Source organism: Pseudogymnoascus verrucosus (genome assembly GCF_001662655.1).
Source record: "Pseudogymnoascus verrucosus strain UAMH 10579 unplaced genomic scaffold scaffold_2, whole genome shotgun sequence".
Lineage (NCBI taxonomy): Eukaryota > Fungi > Ascomycota > Leotiomycetes > Thelebolales > Thelebolaceae > Pseudogymnoascus > Pseudogymnoascus verrucosus.
In genome coordinates, this window is record NW_017263653.1 from 158,279 (window position 1) to 176,607 (window position 18,329).

Here is an 18,329-nt window from a genome sequence, read left to right on the forward strand (position 1 = left end):
ATTGGCCAGGTATTTCAAGGTCGGCGCTTGCCTGCAGATGCTCACAGGCGGCTGTGAAACAAGTGCCGTGGCAACAGCGAATAAGGAACGCGAGGGGCTCTATGCCGTGGCACTTTACTCAGACTATACTCAGATCTATTCTCGGACGAGCTGATGATTTGAGGATTTGGTGATCTGAATGACGGATGTATTTTGGTGTTGATTATCGAATTATTGAATACTAAAACAATCATAAACATCAAACTCAATCTTTCCGTCGAGGAGTCCCACCGAAGAAACTACTGAATTGAAGCGCGCACAGAATAGATTATGCTACCCAAGATTATTCATAATCATAACAAGGTAACTCACAGCTACTCCTTTACTTTGTCGATCCCTCACAGATAGGCTAACCGGGCCACACCTACAATTCCCAGTCCTCCTTAATCATATCGCTCGCCTTCTCTGCAATCGCATAAACACTCGAAACAATATTTCCACTGACATGCAACGGCATCACACTTGCATCCACGACTCTCACGCCCTTCGCTCCCCAAACCTTGAGCCTATCATCCACCGCTCCAACGCCCTTCTTCCCCATCGCCACAGTACCCAACGGATGATACTCGGTCGCACAAGTATGTCTTAGATACTCCTCAACACTCTTCCTATCTCCCAAATCCAACTCCACAGGATGGTATTTTCTCTTGATCTTCTCCTTGAAAGGTGACGTAGCTGCCATCTTCTCCAGCAGCTCCAAACCTTTGACAAAGACTTCGATGTCTGCGGGGTGCGTTAAATAGCCCGGATCGATTTCCGGGTCGATTTTGGGGTCAGAAGAAGATATGTGGATAGTGCCCACGGAGAGGGGACGAGCTAGACACGCTGCCAGTGCAAGGCCGTGCTTTCCTAGTTGCTCAGTAGGAGGCTGCAGCAGGGCCTTCTGATTGCCTGGGTACCTAAGGTCTAAGGTAGCAGGTAGAAGTACGAGCTGGAGGCTACCATAATTGTGGTCTCCGAGGCTCTCTGCGATGAGCTTCTTCGTGGCTTCATTATGGCCAGGATATTTGCCCGAGAGTATCAATTCTTGTAACGATTTTACCTCAGCAGGTGTGGCTAGATCAGCGTAAGATGCGAACCCCACCGCTGATCCGCCACTTGATAGGGGACCGCTTTTGTCGGTAGTGTACGAGGTCATCGCGGCTTGGAGTTCTGATTCCTGTTGTAGCATGTCGAGAGTTTTCTCTCCTTCGACGAGCTCATAGCCTATTGCTGTAGCGGGGTGGTCCTGAAAGTTCTCCCCAACTCGTGGGTTGTCCACCACGCATTTAACACCAGCTCTAGAGAGGATTGAGGGGTTGCCAATTCCCGAGAGTTCGAGAATCTGCGGGGATTTCATCTAGATGCACATGATTAGGTTTGACGAAAAGATAACACAGGATTGGTGGAACATACGGTTCCCGCACTGAGAACGACCTCCTTCTTTGCCAGAACAGTATGAGGTTTGTCTTCGTGTAGGAATTCAACACCAGTTACTTCACCAGCATCACTGATAACAAGCTTCGTTACCAACGCCTCGACCAAGACATTCAGATTTGGCCGTCCGGCATTTGGAAGCAGATATCCTGTAGTGGCGTAACTTCTTGTCCCAGTTAACTCGCCATTACTCCTATCAATCGTACTAAGCGAATGATGCGTGCCCATATGGTCACCACTCCAAGCCTCAAGCGGACTCCCCATATTCTCGCCCAATGTGCTGGAAGCAGCAATCCACTCTCTCTCCTGGGGAAGTCTCCATGTACTAAAACTAGTATGGATTGGCCCATTTGTTCCATGGAGACTCGCATCATACGTTGTCTCGAGAGGGATGTTTGGTTTAGTTGTATAGCCTGAGGGGTCATCAAAATGCTCGTGCTTCGTGAAGTACGGAAGCAGGTCTTGGAATCCCCAGCCTTTGTTTCCAAGTTTCTCCCAGTCATCATAGTCAACTTTGTGACCTCGAACATACATTTGATAATTGATGGTACTAGATCCACCGAGGCCTTTTCCTCGAGGTTGGTCCATGGCGACATTGCCAGCGGATTTCTGTGCGAGTGTATAAGTGGTGAGTATTATTAACATGGGTATTAATTCAGTACCTGAACGACACTCTTATGGAGCCAGTCATACTTTGGGTCACCAATTGCCTTGGTGTACACTATAAATGTATTAGTGTTGGACTTTTCTCAATTGTAGAGTAGAAGAGGAGCTGCTGAAAAACAACACGGCGGATCAGTCAATTCAATAATACGTACTGGCGGGCATCATGATCATAGGATCCTCAATATTTGCAGCACCAGCCTCGAGAACACCGACGTTAACATCTGCGTTCTCAGTGAGACGTGCAGCCACGACTAAACCAGCTGTCCCTCCTCCAATAACAATGAAATCATAATCATGCTTAAGAAACTCGTCAACCGAGCAGAGGGCAGGGAGGTTATTAGGGTCTGCCATCTTGAAATGTAGAGAAGTTTGAGATTCCCTCGCAAAGTGGCGACGGGCTCGAAGGATTATATAGGCATGAAATAGAGCAACTACACATGGAATTTAAAGGCTGACGACTACAAGTGAGACATTTAAGGCCGACTGGCACGTGCCCAATAGAGGTGTCGAATTATAGATACACTTTAGGCATAAATGTAAGTTTGATACGTGCAATATTTCGAGTTGGCGATCTAGAGCGGGGTTTTTTTTCTATATGAGATCATGACGGCATGATCAGGTAACAAGAGGAGGAGCAAAAACCCTGTACTATAATATACCCTTGAACATGGAGTGGGCGCACGGTCCATACTGGGGAAGTTACGGACGCTATGGTCGTCGATTGGTCCGACTCCTAGCTAACTCCCAAGCTTACCCCGCTTCCTTCACGTCCCAGCGTCCATGTTAAACGCGTCAGCCCTGTTATGGATCTCTCCTTCAGCTCGGGTGAAGGATGCAATAGCTTAGGCACAAAAACGATAGTAGAAAATATCCCTATATTGAGATTCTGGATTTGCAACAGGGAAACCAACACGGTGTCCGAAGACCGCATTAGGTCCAGGTGTAAACGGATTCTAAGATCTACTCCCATTGTAGCTTCGAAATGCTATACTCCGCCATCACTATCACTTTGATCTTGTTCGCTGCACAAACCTACGCAGCATGCTACGACCCATCGCCCGCCTTCCTCCCTCCTAAATCTAGCACCTACCGTGACTCTCCCATCCTAAACGATGCCTTCAAGACCATAACCGCGAGTCTGGACAGGCTCATCGCGCAGCCAGAGTTCGACACGAGCTCCTTCTCCATTGAGGTCACCACCTCCACCCACTCGCTCTGGGAGCTTCACCACACAGCACGCGACAAGGACCCCGAGAGACTGGGCGCCGAAAAGGTGACGGGAGAGAGTGTCTACCGCGTCGCCAGCATCACCAAGGCCTTCACGGCGCTCGCTATCATTCAGCAGCATGTCGCAGGTAATCTAAGCATCGATGATACGATTGACCAGTATCTCGATTTGGGAGGGGATATTCAGTGGTCGGATATCACGCTACGAACGGTCGCGAGCCAATTGAGTGGGATTCCGAGGGACTGTAAGACCTAGCGATGTGGTGGCTGGGAAGTTCAGCGATGCTAAATGATTTGTGATAGTTGCTATGTCGGATATTTTCTATGGGTTTCCCGATGCTGTTTCATTGGGTCTGCCGCCCGTCTCAGATGAGGGGGTACCCAAATGCGACTCACCGTGCTCCGGTGATGGTAAGTTATCCTCCCCTACTACCAAAAACCCTCGCCGCTAACCATCCATCTTAGACCTTCTCGAAAACCTAGCTATAAGGCAGCCCATGTGGCCTCCGAAGCATAAATCATCATACTCAAACATCAATTTCGATCTTCTCGGACTCGTCGTGGAGAATGTAACAGGTCTAGGGTATGCCGAGTATGTTGAGCAGGCTATTCTGCGTCCGTTAGGTATGGATAGTAGTTCTTTCATCAAACCTGATGATAGTGTTGGCGTACTACCAAGTGGCTTTAATTATTGGGATTATGAAGGAGGTGTGCAACGACCGTAAGTCCCCTATCCAAATATATTTTGATCTATCGGTCATGGTCTAATAGTCATCTAGAACTGGCGGCCTCTATAGCACTACCAGTGATATGTCTAAATTCCTTCGCCACGTCCTCGCAACCCACAACACACTCTCCCCTCAGCTAAACTGGTTCAGCCCTGGCTCCTATTCCGAATCCCTATCTTCTTACTATGGCATGCCGTGGGAGATCTACCGCACCTCTTCAATGCTTCCGTCCACCTTGCGCCCTGTGACATTCATTACCAAGGGCGGCTCACTGCCGGGATACTTCACATATGTCATCATGGCGCCCGACTACGACTTGGGAATATCGATTTTCACTGCTGGTCCCGCAGACCTGCTAGATCTCATCCGAGAGGCTGTCACAGTCACTCTCCTCCGCGCCGCCGAGGAAACAGCCCAGAGAGACCTAAACGATCGGTACACCGGCATTTTCGCCGCCGCAGCTCCACTGAACTCCACGCTTGTCCTCACACAATCAGACACCAAGGCACTTTACATCGACTCCTTCATTTCGAACTCAACCGTCATTCTTGAGGCTTGGCAGGGGCCCCTCTCGTCACTCACGCAGGGGGGCCCGTTTCGTATCCAGCTCGTCCCGTCCCTCTCGTCTCGCGGGGACGACGCAGGCCGCAAGGGAGAGGTGTGGAGGGGAATTTTGGTACCCGAGAAGAGGGGGACGGGGGCGTGGGATGATCAATGCATGACTAATTATGATCCATTGTCGTATGCTAATAAGCCGCTATTAGAGGTTGTGTTCTGGGGAGGTGAGGGGGCGGTAATGAAGGAGATAGAGATGGTAGGCTTTCGGGTGGTTTTGGAGCGGGTGGAGGGCGGAGGAGAAGGTAGGGAGACTCTTGACGTAAATAAGGATGGATTCACGAAGGAAAATGGACAAAAAGTTTTAGGGTAAAAGATGGATATGAGGGAAACTCACCATCACGGTCAAGTCTAATGATAGTGATCCGCACATGGCATTCTTATTGCAGCAGTTTCCTTGCGCTACGTTGCAGGTGAAGGGGTTCGTTGCACCGCAAGTTCCATTCGGTGTGTTTCCATTTAGCCATGAAGGTGGGCCTGGAATAGTAGGTGGTGCTGTGCAGTTTCCAAGTTGGCAAACGTCGAATGCACAAAACAATGCGCCAGTACCGCATTTTCCGTCTACATTACTGCAATCGCTTCATACTCCAGCACAACGACGGTTGCCATTTTGTTTCCCACATTGGCCTGTTGTAATGTATGCCGAGTCTCCTGCACATGCCCCTTCGTAGCAAGTTCCTGGTGCACAGTCTTCTCTAATATTAGGGTTTGGCGTTAGTAAATCCGTTCTCAGAATGGCAACTACCTGTCCTTATAGATAACTCATGGGGAGCTACCGCAGGTGAAAGTATTTGAATTGCAGCACTGAAATTTTGTACCAAGACAAGTAGCATTCTTGTTTGGGGGACCACAAAGCCCGTCGGTAGCTCTTAGAGGCTCAATAACTATTCATTAGACCTCGTTAGTTCATAATGACTTGATAATAACCGTCGACGTATGATTTCTAAACTTACAGCCACGCACACAATAATCTGTATCAGCTTGAATATTCCCACAGTCAAGTTGTAGTCCTGGATTCAACTTAAAGAAGGTTTCAACATAAATTCCATATCTCTTTGTTAACAGTGTACAAGTGTGAGAGTCAATTTCGAACCGTTCCGTGCTGCCCGTATACCGACAGTTAACTTGACCTGGATCAATATCTCCTGTAGTAATAAGGGAGCTTATGGTAACGGGGCTGATAGTAGGGTTTGCTTCTACAGTGGAAACGCTGCTACCTGAGTTAGATGAGGCAGTGGGATCGGAAAGTTGCTGGCCCTCAAATTCCCCTGGTTGCCATGTAGAGGGTGCGCAGCCATCAGACGCTCGAACTGTGAATGTAAGACACACAATAATGGTGCAGAAAACACGATGCGGCGACCAAGTTGCTCTCTGGGTATACTCCATAGCCCTTGTTGCACTTCACAGGATCCGAGTTCAAATAATTGGCGGCAATGGTCACGCAACTATTACCCAAGAAATATTGGCGATGTTGAAGAACTGTAATGAGGAGGTAGATGAGGCAGGGACGCTTTAGGCCACAAATAACAGATTTGGTAGTTTATAGAAAGCAAGGACGTCTTGGATAGCTTTAGATTCATCCCGTATAAAATTACAATGGATGAGAGATAATAGGTATGACCTATAGGCCTATGATTCAGACGAATAATATCTTGATAAATAAAGGAGTATTATTATTGATGTAGCCTTGGCAGTTTGATTGCGGCACCGCAACTTCGGAAATACTCCCGCCTCGCCGCGACTGTGGCCCGTGCATCCCCATACGTCGTCCCAATCCAGCCGACGCGGAACGATTGGGACGTTCTGTCGGAGCCTTGTGTGCAATTCGCCCGCCCACGCACGGCCAGTAAGCGCCTTGAGGACAACAGTAGGTACAATTTATCTTTTCTTGCTTCATACGTTTCATTTCCTGCAGTGAGCACAGTTGCTGCAATCGTATCTACGGCCATTATCTATCCTCACCCGCGGACTGTTTCAAGCCCTCCATGTCCATCATGACAGACGCAGCTACCCCAAGAAAGCGGGCGAAATCCGTCACCTTTGCGACCCCCCCGCCGTCTCGTGAGAACACTGCATTTCGCTCTCGCACTGCCCTCGTCCTCGGCGCCCTCACACTCAGCGGTGCCTACGTCCACTTCTACCAGAGTGCAGGTAATGGCCTCTTTGACACTCTGGGCGAATTGGTGAAGGGCGAGACTTTCCCTGGCTCCAATGGGGAATTTAAGCGCGTCTTCACGGGCATCAAGCCGCTCGACACCTACCTCACCACCTTTACGCCCTTCTTCGGCATTCTCACTCACAAAGGAGATGACAGCTCTTATCTGTTTTGGTTGTGGATGATTGGGCAGTTCGGTGTGCAGTGGATCTTGTTCGTCATGGAGAGTCTCAGGGAGGGAAATAAAGGCAGTATTGCCAGCTAGTATGTCCCCCCAACCAGCATCTGCTCAAGCAGCCTCGAACCACACTAACCCCACCAGCATCGGCCTCGTCGGCTTCATGTTCCAAAACTTCGGCCTCGCAACAGTCATCCCCGCCTTCCTCCTCATCAGCACCCTCACCTCGACCATCTCTCGCGCCTCCTCCCCCACCGGACTCATGAACCTCATCAAAGTCCATGGAATCGACCTCAACATCCTACCCTTTTCCTTCTTCCTCGCCTACTTCGCCCCAACAGTCTGCATGATGTTGCCTTACCCCGCCATCAACTCCCACAGCAGCTGGCAAGGCTGGATCGCCACCTGGCAATTCTTCCCCCTCTACACCGTTACCTTTCAGTGGCTCCTTGCCAGCTTCTTCAAAGCCGTCGATCAGGGCAAGGGCTTCAAAATCAAGTCCGATGAAGGCAAGATGGTCGCGTACTTCTGGCACGCACGCCCCTTATACATCGGCGCCATCTTCATCTGCGCCGTCTTCCACGTCAACGTCCTTGCCATCTGCCTCCTCCCCGAGTGGCTCGTGGAAATTTTCCCCATCGCCGGAACCTATCGCAATGTCTCCTTCGCCTCGGTCTTCCTCCCTCCTGTCCCATTGCCGCCGTTCGAAAGCGTGAGCGTGGTGCGCAGTCTCCACACCTTCCTCATCTGGGATATGGCCGTGTCTGGCGCCGCAGCGCTCGTCTGGGCGGCGCTACAGACGCGGAATGTGAGCTCCAAGACGTTCAGCGCAAAGTGGGTGTTGAGAATGATAGGGTTCACGATTATTACGGGGCCGTCGGGGGCGTTCGTCATGGCTATGTGGGAGAGAGATTCCGCTGTTGTGGAGCTGCTTATTGAGCAGGCCATGAAGGATAAATGAGTGGCGATGTGTTGATATATAGATATAGCATTTAACGACCTAGATATTCCGCTCAGAATTGCTCCTGTGCCTTCTGTAATTCTAATGCGTCTATCCAACCACTTATATGCTTCAAATTACCCTAATATCCCCTCTCCCTATCAACCGCATTCACCAGTCCCTCACCTCTCGCCCCCCTCTCCAAATTCTCCTCCAAAACCCCTATCGTCCTCTCCAAATACCTTCCATTCCACGCACTCACATGCGGCGTAATCACCACATTCTCCAACCCCCACAACTCGCTACTCTCCGGCAACGGCTCCGGTGTCGCCACATCCAGCGCCGCACCCCTCAGTCCCCCCTCTCCAAGCGGCTTCTTCAGCGCTGCGATCAACGCATCCTGGTCTACACTCTCACCCCTCCCGATATTCAGCACGTACGCCCCGGTCCGTCCCAAAATTTCGAATTCCTCGGCACCGAGAATCTGCTTGGTGGAACCCGTTAGCGGGAGAGCGAGGAGCACGTAGTCGAGGTCTGCGCCGAGGAAGGCGTGGAGGGAAGCCTTGTCTGTTCCGCTGTGCCAGGCAACCGGGAGGGTGCCCTCGCGATCGCCGAGTGTGCCTGGGACGATGAATCCGGTGTCCCGCTTCGATTCCGGGGTGGTGCGGGGGTTGGCGGTGTAGGCGATTACCTCCATGCCCATTGCTGTGAGAACACGTGCGGCTGTGAGAGTTAGTTTGGCTTTCTACTGGTTGAAATATTCTCGAGGGGGACTTACACTGCCGCCCAATGCTCCCGTATCCCAGAATCCCAACACGCCGCCCAACGCTATCGCGGAAGCCCAAAGTGCTATCCCCCGCAGCCCTCACCCAACGTCGCTCTGACTGCCACTTGTACATGGTGCGCTGCAAGTGGCTGTCAGCGAGGATCTGGAGCGCGACCCATTCCGAGATTGGCGGACCGTGGATGCCGGAGGTGGTAGTGATGGGGATGCTGGTGGAGGTAAAGATGGGGTGCGCAGCGAGGTGGTTCACTCCGGCAGAGGTGAGCTGGATGAACTTGACGTTCTTGGTGAAGGCGGGGACGAGGCGGGCCGGGGGGAGATAGGACATCGTCGCCAGGTGGGTGGCGGATAGCCATTCATCTGAGGGATGTGTTAGTTGGGGGATTGGTGTATAGGGTAGAGGGGTCAGCTTACCGTCGCTGACATCTTCTTCTGATAGGCGTGCGATGGTGGCGGGGTCGCTGAAGGCGACGCTAGCTTGCTTGTATGTGATTTTCAGATTAGGGTATTTGACGCGGAGCGCAGCGATGTCTTGCTTTGGCTCTGGAACGCCCCATACAACAAGGAGGTGTCCTTCAATTGGTGTTTCGCCGCCCATGGTGGTGGTTGGGGAATTAATGGGGTCGGGGTATGGTTGCAGATGAGGGGACGGGGTGAGGGGTCGTGTGGGGTATTTATGTTCCTAGGTCAGAACGCTTAAGAGGCGGGGTCGACTGAGACAAATCAGCGGGTTGAAGAAGTTAGGGGCATCGTTGACGTTTTATACCTCTAGATGGCGAGCTTATATTAGTCCTCCCGTTGTATACTGTGGTAAACCAGGAACGGCAGTTGTTACCTGCCTGTGTTGGTGATTATCAATCTGGAGGGGTCAATGTGTCTCCAATGGCCATAATAGTGGGGAACTGGTTGAGCTCCGCTGCCGTGGGTCAATCACGATAAGCTGACATCGGGGTCCCAAGAAATCCGTCGGTCCAAATACGACTTTATCCACGATCATCCTCCTCTATTCTCATCCAAGTGGAGCTATTCATGCCGCCTCGCCGGCCGGGCACTCGTATCTCCCGTATCTCCGCATTTCAGTACAGTCAGATCCGGACCTAAGCGGTGAGTGATAATTTCATGTTGTGTTGCGTTCCTCTGATCTCCTGTTTGCTCACGACTATCGATTGGGACAAGTTGGAGTTAAACTATAAGCACCTTCAGAGTATCACAGCGGATCTCGGCATAATGCCCGAAAAATTAAGACACATACAAGGTTCTGGGCTAGTAAGATGTCAGCGACTGCGCTACAGGAAATCGCCGAGGCCTGCCACAGGCAGGGAAAGTGCCGCCAAGCTCGTCCGGCCGCTTTGGCCGCTCTGCTGGGCAACTGTCCGATATTTGTTCTGCTTCAAAAATCACTTTTAGGATTCTACAAAATTCCTATATATTGCCCTGGACTATAGCATATGCGCGTCCTTTCTGCTGGCTCTTAGCTGATGGCGTAAGCTGACCGCACGTGATTTAGGATCTTGGATTTAGTCTAATGGTGCCATAAAGGCCCATCCTTCAAATCATCATCATCAATATCTCCACAGCCTTGTCCATTATTATCATATAAATCTACATCTCTTCTCAAAATGGCTCCTCTCAAGTATGTCGCCCTCGGCAGCTCCGTCGCGGCCGGCCCAGGTATCCCGCCCATTACCAACCGGTTTGCACAGCGCTCTGCGAACAACTATCCCAACATCCTCGCCAAAAAACTGGGCGCCGAGCTTACTGATCTTTCCGTCTCGGGTGCCACTCTAAAAAACATACTGTCTGTGCCCCAAACGTACTTCTATTTAATCAGCTTCGAGCCGCAGATAAAAGGCATCCCTGCTGATGCCGACATTGTTACCATCTCTGCTGGCGGGAATGATATTGGCTACATCACCGGTATCATGCGAGACACCTGGAGTACAACATTTTCAGGCCGTCTCCTTACGGGGTTGCTGCCTACCGCGGAAGACCTGAGCAGCCAGGACGTTGCTGACCGCTTCACGGCTATTATTGACGAGATCCGCAAGATCGCGCCCAAGGCTCTCATCGTTCTGGTCGAGTATCCAACGGTGTTTGGATCGGATGAGCCGATTCAAGATATCCCTCTGGATAAAGAACGCATCCGTCATCATCGGAGTGTTGCAGATTCCCTTGAAAGGGCATATCAGTTAGCGGCCAAAGCTCGTCCGGGCGTGAAGCTCATTTCTGTGGGCGAGCTTAGTCGTGAACATGCAGTGGGATCGAAGGAGCCGTGGGTCAGCCGGAATGTAGGAACATTTGGGTTCCACCCTAATTTGGAGGGCATGCAGGCGGTGGCAGATATGGTTTATCAGGAATTGAAGACTGAGAATCTCGTATAAGACTGGGAATATTTGCTTTGTTACGTTTGTTCTTATGATAAACACTGGGGGTCCGGTTCACTTACTAAGTTGCAATTGTCCCTATGCATTTACTAGTCTTTGATACCATGAATAAGAGACTGCAAATGTGCGAAACCAAGTCTGAGTAGATGAAACCAAGGTTCAATACCCCGCAAAGGAGGGGGTGTTGGGATAGAAAAGAGGGGCCTTTAAGGGTTCGAGTCAATCCTTCCCCAGAGTAAATGTGGTCTGACCCATCAAATTTATGTTTTAAGCCTACTGCCTCAGAAACAAACGTGTCGGGCTCTACCAATCGCCAGGCCCTAGCTCCGGACAAACCGGTTTCGGGGAGATAGGTTGTTAAGAAGAAACTTATTCGGCTCAAATGGAGAATAATTTAGGCAAAAGATGCTAGATGCACGCAGCGGCGCAAATATCGAGGAGATTTGGGGGCGGTTTCGTGTCTATAATAGGGTTATCTCTTAATCCTATATAACGGCTTTAAGACACGATTTTTCGAGGTTGAGTTCTCCGAAATCTACTATTATCTAATTCCTCAAATATGTGGTTCTCAACGTTCCGTCTTGTTGTCTATGTGATACTGTTTGGCATTGGGCAGGTCTTTGCTCAATTTTTCGTGTGGGAACCGCCGATCTACAACTCAACCTTCGAACAGTATATATATCATACAAATCCAAGCCTGGGAACATTTCAACAACGATATTGGTATAATTCTGAGTTCTGGGGTGGTCAGGGTTCACTTGTAAGCACATTTCGTGTCCCTATTCATACGCCCGTTGAGATCTTACGAAATGAGCCAATTAAAAAAACTACAGCTAAACCACACAGGTAATTTTTATCAATGGTCCAGAATTAGACGCCAGTATTACGGCATCTGATGTGGGCAATGGGAGCTTTTGGTTTGTCTACGCACAGGAGGTCAAGGCGGCCATCATTCTGGTAGAACGTAAGTTATCGGAGGTAACGTGGGGATGTCCACGTTACCTCCTTTCACGGGCCTATAAGAGTTAACGGTATTGGAAAATAGACAGGTATTGGGGAGAGTCCTCTCCGTATGAGGTGCTGGATGCAGAGGCATTTAAGTATCTGACCGTCGAGCAAACCATCGCCGATTATACTCACTTTGCCCGGACGGTTAAGCTGCCCTTTGATACGGATGCTTCGAGCAATGCCCCACAAGCGGTATGTATCAACCTCCTGCGACGTATAGAGCATCAAGCTCTTCTTAGGAACCACATAAATTACTGATATTTCTCGTTACCTGTAGCCATGGGTATCCGTTGGTTGCTCGTATCCGGGGATGCTTGCAGCCTGGACAAGCCGCCTTGACCCTGGAACTTTTTGGGCATATCATGCAATGAGTGCTCCTTCCCAAGCTAACATCGAGTATTGGGAGTACTACGATCTTATTCGTACAGCCATGCCCCAGAATTGCAGTCGGGATTTGGTGCGTATTGCACAACATGTTGGTGATACAATTACCACGGGCGACCCTATCAAGGTTGCTGATCTAAAAGATATGTTTAGCACAGGAGCTCTGAATTATGATGATTTTGCAAGGTCTGTATACGGAACATCTTGCTCCTCAGATCTCGACATGGAATGGCTCGCTGACTCCATCCAGGGCCTTGGTATTTGGCCTAGATAACTGGCAAATAGAGATGTTCTCCAATGTGGGCACTACCTCTCTGTTTCTACATATGTGCGACGCAATAGAAGGCGCGGTGGACGGTGTTCCAGGTTCCGCCATACCTGAAGAAGGGGTTGGACTTGAAAAGGCACTTCCAAATTTCGCCTCGTGGTTTAAAACTGATTTTATTGCCAACCGTGAGTAATTGGACCCTATAGCCACTGAGTCTACTTTCTTTATAATATTTATTAATAACAACCCGTCTAGGTTGCATGGGTGCAGTCTTGTTTAGCAATACCGATAACCTTACTCTCTACGAAGATTGGCTCTCTCCTAACTCTGCCTTGACTGGACGCTCAATGCAACAAGCTCGAGCGTCATAGACCTAAGTCCAAAGAGTCCTCGTGACCGCCGGTACTGGTGGCTTACATGCAATGAACCCACGTTATGGACTTTCCAAGTGTAAGTTCGAAATGAGATCCATTGCCTTTGATACCCTCCCTTGCAACCAGTCACTAATTGTGCCGGGCTTTCTCTCATGCAGTGCACCCCCCAACAATCGGCCGTCCCTCATTTCTCGCACCATCACAACAGATTATGCCGCGGGAATCTGCAGTCGCCTCTTCCCAGGCGACAAGGGATACAAATACGGTCTTGCTAATGGCCGTACCACCGAGACGGTGAACGCACATACGGGCGGGTGGGATTACACCAACTCAACACGTCTCATGTGGTCTAATGGATAAGAAAGCACCATCACTTCCAGCAGCATTACAGTTCTGCTTCACTCCGAACTGCACACCAGCTGACCCAAGGCACAGAGAATTGGATCAGTGGGGAACGAGAGGTGTATCCAGCAAATTTTGGCCGGGTGGTCCCCTTCAGTCAACCGAGGAGGTGCCCGTATTCGTCATTCCTGGTGGGCATCACTGCTCAGATACGTCTTGAGCCAGAGCATGAATCCAGGGGTGAAGGCGGTACAGGAGGCAGAGATCGCCTATGTTAAGAAGTGGGTAGCTGAGTTTTATGAGCAGAAGAGCTGCACCTAATTTAGGGGCAGGTAGAGATAGGATCTAATCCACGGTTTTTAATTATCGATATTAGTTAAAGGGAGCTTGGAAGTGTGCAATTTATTCTAAATAGTTAGGGACGGTGGTTGAGATAATGGTGATAGTCTTCTGGTTGTCTATCAAGGAATAATAATTTAATTAATATCGTTTAATTTTTTGGAGGAATAGCAGAGAAGTTTCTTAACATTAATTGGTGAAATAATACGAGGAGGGGGTTGATGATTATCATATTAGTCCCGTTCGATAATTCATCAGTAAAGGAAGGACCGACCAAAAGCCCAAATAAGCAAGAACGACGAGGAGACACGAGGAAGAAGCGACTAAAACCCCAAATAAGCAACAACGATGAGAGCACAGGAGGAAGGAGCGACTAGATTCCCAACTCAGTACGAACGACGAAACGACACGAAGAAGGAGCGACCGTAATCTCAAATAAGCAAGAACGACCGAGAAAACACGAGGAAAGAACTGATCACTTACTTATATGGAAGGAACGAGGGAGGAAAGATTACTGTTAGTGCAAAGTAAGTACGTAAAATCCTGGTATTGCAAGCTGCATATCATAACCACTTAACTAGCGAATGTTATAATAATCCACACTTCCCATAGATTCTGCCAAACAGCGCATTATCAAGGTAGATCAGCACTGACTTTGTCTATTTGTCCACTCCGTGGCCGCCACCTTTGGGTACCCCTCAATAATAGGGTCTCCAATATTAACCCCACCACCTCCGATGAATCCGGCTCTAGCCGCCCGTATCCCCCATCTTTAGGGACTGACCGATCTAGGATGAATTCTTCATTGGTGAAATTCATGAGATGATATGGCGAGGGGAGTGGTGGCTATGAGAAGCGCGAGATCGATATCACATCCCGCATTTAGACTCCATGAAAGCGTCTTCTACCAAGCACTCTGACGCGTATATGTATAGCTCTATGTATAGCTCTTATATCGAAGTCTGTATAAACGCCCCATCTCCATCCCTACCTCACATTCCCGACTGCTTCGCGGCCATAGCATCATGCTCGATGATGTCCGTCGCCTCCCACGGGTAGCAGATCCAGACATCGCCCACCGTCCTGGCAGCCAAGTAACGATCATCCTTCAGCAGCTCCTCTGGCAGCTTGCCCTTCTTCTCCTTCTCCTTGTTCTGTTTTTCATTAGCACCCGCCTCCATGTCAGCCTACGAAACTAGGAGCACTTACGTGTAGCACGAAGATCGAGAATGTAGTCTCGCCCTCGATTCCCAGCCTTTGCCTCGCGGCCTCGACATCCTTCTCGAGCTCCTTAACGGCATACTCGAGCGTAGTCCTGGTATCATCGACCTCATCCACAATCAAGATCCTCTTTCCGATCAAGTTCGACATCTCTCCCAAACTCGACAGATCCAACCACTGTGTCCTCGTCACCTTCGTACCCAACTGCTCGACATCACCAGGAGTCGAGGTCCCAGGAGTAGTTGAGGGCAGCTCCTCGTAGAGAGACAGCCCGATGGCCTGGATAGGGATGTTGGGCGATCCGGATTTCTTGAGGAAGGAGCGCAGCATGCGCGCGGGCACGTAGCCGCCGCCACCGATGGCGATCATGAGTTGTGGTTTGAACTCATTGAGAATCTTGGGCGCAGCTTCCTGGCAGAGCTGGTGGATCTGGCGGGGGGGTCAAGGTCAGCGGGATGGCGGGGTAAAGAGGAGTGGAAAAAACAGATGGGTGGGCTTACCTCGTTGTATGTGAGGTAGACTTTTTCGATGGCCATCGTTGCGGTTAGTTGGGCAGTGATGGGAGGGGGTTTATAGCAGTTCCTGACTGAGGGTATCGTGAGAAATATTAGTTCAGAAATATTTCCTCGTCAGTGGCTTGAGAAGGCGGGAACGCCAAGACCTTTGGCACTATTAGACTTTTAAGAGCGATACGATACCCCACCATCTCGCCTATTGGCCCTAATCGATAAGAAATTTTGGGTCGATAAGGCACTTGTCCGCGCCGAGGCTAGTTTCAAGTCGACATCAATGATTGGAGGAACTGATCAAGATGAAGAATAGTCTCATATTATATCTACATGGAATGGCTTGCGTACACCAAGGAATTATCAAATTTGGGGAGTAATTCCAATTCATTTGTGGTAAATCAAATAAAAACAACCATACATTCCCCACCTCATCAGAATAGAAACAACCATGCATCCCCCGCACCATCCAAACTATCACCGCCCCCACATTGCTCTCTCATATATGATATTGCCATCGCCGAGCCGCCCAGACAACTCCGTACGAGGATCGGTGATGTGAAATGAGCATCACAGAGCGGAGGGCCGTAAATATCCGTTCACTTCGCGCAGGTTCCGCATCCGCAGCCGGAGCAGCTGCATCCTGTCTCGCAGGTGCCTGGATATTATCAGGTAAGTGACTACGGCAGGTAAGAGTGAAGCTACTCACAGGCAGCAGCGCAAGAGCAGCCAGGCATGATGACGATTAAAGGTTTAAAGGTTTTTGGGGTTTGGTGGTGTGTGTTGGGTTTGTATTGAGTGTGAGTGTTGATATCGAAGAGCTTTGGTATTCTCATCTAGATCGATGGAACCCTCAAGCTTTATATACACCACAGCTCAACTTGAGAAGGTGTGCCCACCATCATCAACCAGCCCGTAAACAAGGCAACCTATCACTTTGACGCCCTAGTTCTTCCGTAGGATGCCCATGGGGGGGTCATAAGATGCCAAGCGCAACGTGGGATAAAAAGGAAAGTCATAACGCCAGTGCTGCCGGGTGTTCCCAATGCGGAAATCCGGGCAGCCACACTTTCAGCTTTCCCACACTTTACGTTTGTTGGCTTGAAGCGTGTGGACCTGTTACAAACGAGTTCCATATATGATTGTGCCACAGTGAAGTTGTACAGCAGTCTCTTGTTTCGACCCACTTATTGAAGCGGAATGTGGCTATTGAAAGCGGGCGTATCCGGTGGAAGCACATCAAGAAAGGTGGGGGGGGGGATTGTGAAGCTATTTGAAAATGAAATATCGCCTAGATATTTGCAGTACACCCTCCTGAAGTCCCTAAGAATAAGACCCTCTAGACCTCTAGCCCGTTGGCCGATGCCGGGTGAAGCTGTGCCTCTGAGTTTCCGTGTTATCAGTCCAACCAGAGATCGGTTCTGTTGCTAGAAATGAGAACCTCGAAATCCTTGCAAGACATGGTGTGTAAATTAAGGTTTCAGCATGTGGTTTCTGTTCCCGCACCGACTGATGGCCCAACTATAACAGTGAAAGACCCCCATGTGAGCTTTTCATCGAGGCGTAGAGTGTCCTTTACGTATCGTGATTACCAAAAAGACTCCACGCTCTCCCCGGCGTGAAGTGTGTAGCTTCATGTAGCCTTGTAGTAGTTGCGTAACTTGGACCCTCTTGTAAGATTTTATATATCTTCACTCACTCCAATCAGAGAAGGACTGTGCCATCGGTCGATCGAGTGAAATAACCCCACGCCGTGGTTAGACGTCCCCCCATGTGTTGGTTGCTGCGTGGTCACGTTACACAATAGAGCCGAGGGTCCGGTTCCTTGGATGCACTGCCACTGTGCTTTATGGAATCTACCGCCCTGGGCTGGCTGCAACTGGCTAAAGTTTGATGCTGGGGATAAGCCGAGCTTGGCCGTACCTCCATATACCTCTAGCTAGTAATGAGACCCAGACTAAGGGCGGTAGATGCCATATATAACGTAGCACGGTTGAACGACAGGGTCACCTGCAGGACTCGTAAGTAGTGAAGTGGTGAGGGGGTGTGAGAGCAGAGGAGGGGGGTCGAGGAAGGTTGGTTTCATACTAAGCGTCGTCAGTCACGTATCACCACACCCTCCGGTAAATATCACATACTTTCGGATAACAAAAGAAGATCAGCGCGGTAGCTACCGTTGGCCACTTTGCTTACAAGTTCGAAAACGCCTCGTGCATCCTTCAGGTTGACACAGCTTTACGGTTTGAAGCCTGAGTGGTGGAGATGAAGGTGGGGGGAGGGGCGGCGTCGTTGGAGACTAAAAGCAGCACAAAAGGCTCATCCATGTCTGACAATCATCGTATGCCCCCATAAACCTCAACAAATGATTATTTGGCAGGTAGGCGATTAGTGTTTGAATTCCATAACAAATGCATTCCCGGGCAGCTCTTACTATTCAAAGCATCAAAGCATCAAGGGCATCTTCTCAGACGCTCAAGTGGGGTCGTACCTTCCTTAGCTTCCTTGTTGCCGCTGTCTTCTGATACCCCCGCCCCCACCGTAAAGTGAGCTGATATGAGCAAAACTGAGGGCAGGCGCGATCATTCATTGGCTAGAGGGGGTTAAATAAACACCCCGCCTACACTCCAGTTGTCGTGCTTGGAGACTATAGAAAGGCCTCGACAACCCAGCACCTTTCGTGCCTCTTTAACACCAACAACATCCAAACCTACAATCAAATCAAACAAACACCAACTCCAAAAACCAACCAAACCAA

The 18,329-nt window shown here is 49.8% G+C and overlaps 8 protein-coding genes across 8 annotated transcripts; 5 read left to right on the forward strand and 3 right to left on the reverse strand.

Annotated features, from left to right (window-relative positions):
• Positions 1-403: 403 nt before the first annotated feature.
• VE01_00689 (uncharacterized protein) lies at positions 404-2,673 on the reverse strand (the record flags this gene model as incomplete). The annotated part of the gene is made up of 4 exons (XM_018270217.2): positions 2,274-2,673; positions 2,118-2,176; positions 1,435-2,064; positions 404-1,378 (listed from the first exon to the last, which is right to left on the reverse strand). Exons 1-4 carry the CDS (start codon positions 2,470-2,472, stop codon positions 404-406), a joined length of 1,863 nt encoding a protein of 620 aa, XP_018134950.1. The 5' UTR covers positions 2,473-2,673.
• Positions 2,674-3,528: 855 nt separating this feature from the next.
• Positions 3,529-5,180, forward strand: VE01_00690 (uncharacterized protein). Its single transcript, XM_018270218.2, has 4 exons — positions 3,529-3,593; positions 3,652-3,759; positions 3,814-4,069; positions 4,128-5,180. Exons 2-4 carry the CDS (start codon positions 3,657-3,659, stop codon positions 5,002-5,004), a joined length of 1,236 nt encoding a protein of 411 aa, XP_018134765.2. The 5' UTR covers positions 3,529-3,593; positions 3,652-3,656; the 3' UTR covers positions 5,005-5,180.
• A 1,345-nt stretch (positions 5,181-6,525) lies between these two features.
• VE01_00691 (uncharacterized protein) lies at positions 6,526-8,084 on the forward strand. Its single transcript, XM_018270219.2, has 2 exons — positions 6,526-7,110; positions 7,169-8,084. The coding sequence occupies exons 1-2, from the start codon at positions 6,677-6,679 to the stop codon at positions 7,983-7,985; spliced, it is 1,251 nt and encodes a 416-aa protein (XP_018134766.2). The 5' UTR covers positions 6,526-6,676; the 3' UTR covers positions 7,986-8,084.
• On the reverse strand, positions 8,024-9,588 carry VE01_00692 (uncharacterized protein). Its single transcript, XM_018270220.2, has 4 exons — positions 9,515-9,588; positions 9,163-9,461; positions 8,743-9,108; positions 8,024-8,687 (listed from the first exon to the last, which is right to left on the reverse strand). The coding sequence occupies exons 2-4, from the start codon at positions 9,344-9,346 to the stop codon at positions 8,107-8,109; spliced, it is 1,131 nt and encodes a 376-aa protein (XP_018134767.1). The 5' UTR covers positions 9,347-9,461; positions 9,515-9,588; the 3' UTR covers positions 8,024-8,106.
• VE01_00693 (uncharacterized protein) lies at positions 9,515-11,570 on the forward strand. Its single transcript, XM_018270221.2, has 2 exons — positions 9,515-9,852; positions 10,256-11,570. Exon 2 carries the CDS (start codon positions 10,368-10,370, stop codon positions 11,127-11,129), a length of 762 nt encoding a protein of 253 aa, XP_018134768.1. The 5' UTR covers positions 9,515-9,852; positions 10,256-10,367; the 3' UTR covers positions 11,130-11,570.
• A 121-nt stretch (positions 11,571-11,691) lies between these two features.
• On the forward strand, positions 11,692-12,985 carry PRSS16 (Thymus-specific serine protease; the record flags this gene model as incomplete). The annotated part of the gene is made up of 5 exons (XM_018270222.1): positions 11,692-11,892; positions 11,979-12,096; positions 12,178-12,332; positions 12,418-12,710; positions 12,775-12,985. The coding sequence occupies 5 exons, from the start codon at positions 11,692-11,694 to the stop codon at positions 12,983-12,985; spliced, it is 978 nt and encodes a 325-aa protein (XP_018134761.1).
• A 268-nt stretch (positions 12,986-13,253) lies between these two features.
• Positions 13,254-13,829, forward strand: VE01_00695 (uncharacterized protein; the record flags this gene model as incomplete). Its single annotated transcript, XM_018270223.1, has 2 exons — positions 13,254-13,460; positions 13,602-13,829. The coding sequence occupies 2 exons, from the start codon at positions 13,254-13,256 to the stop codon at positions 13,827-13,829; spliced, it is 435 nt and encodes a 144-aa protein (XP_018134762.1).
• Positions 13,830-14,381: 552 nt separating this feature from the next.
• Positions 14,382-15,703, reverse strand: HPT1 (hypoxanthine-guanine phosphoribosyltransferase). Its single transcript, XM_018270224.2, has 3 exons — positions 15,569-15,703; positions 15,057-15,497; positions 14,382-15,001 (listed from the first exon to the last, which is right to left on the reverse strand). The coding sequence occupies exons 1-3, from the start codon at positions 15,602-15,604 to the stop codon at positions 14,840-14,842; spliced, it is 639 nt and encodes a 212-aa protein (XP_018134763.1). The 5' UTR covers positions 15,605-15,703; the 3' UTR covers positions 14,382-14,839.
• Positions 15,704-18,329: the final 2,626 nt, after the last annotated feature.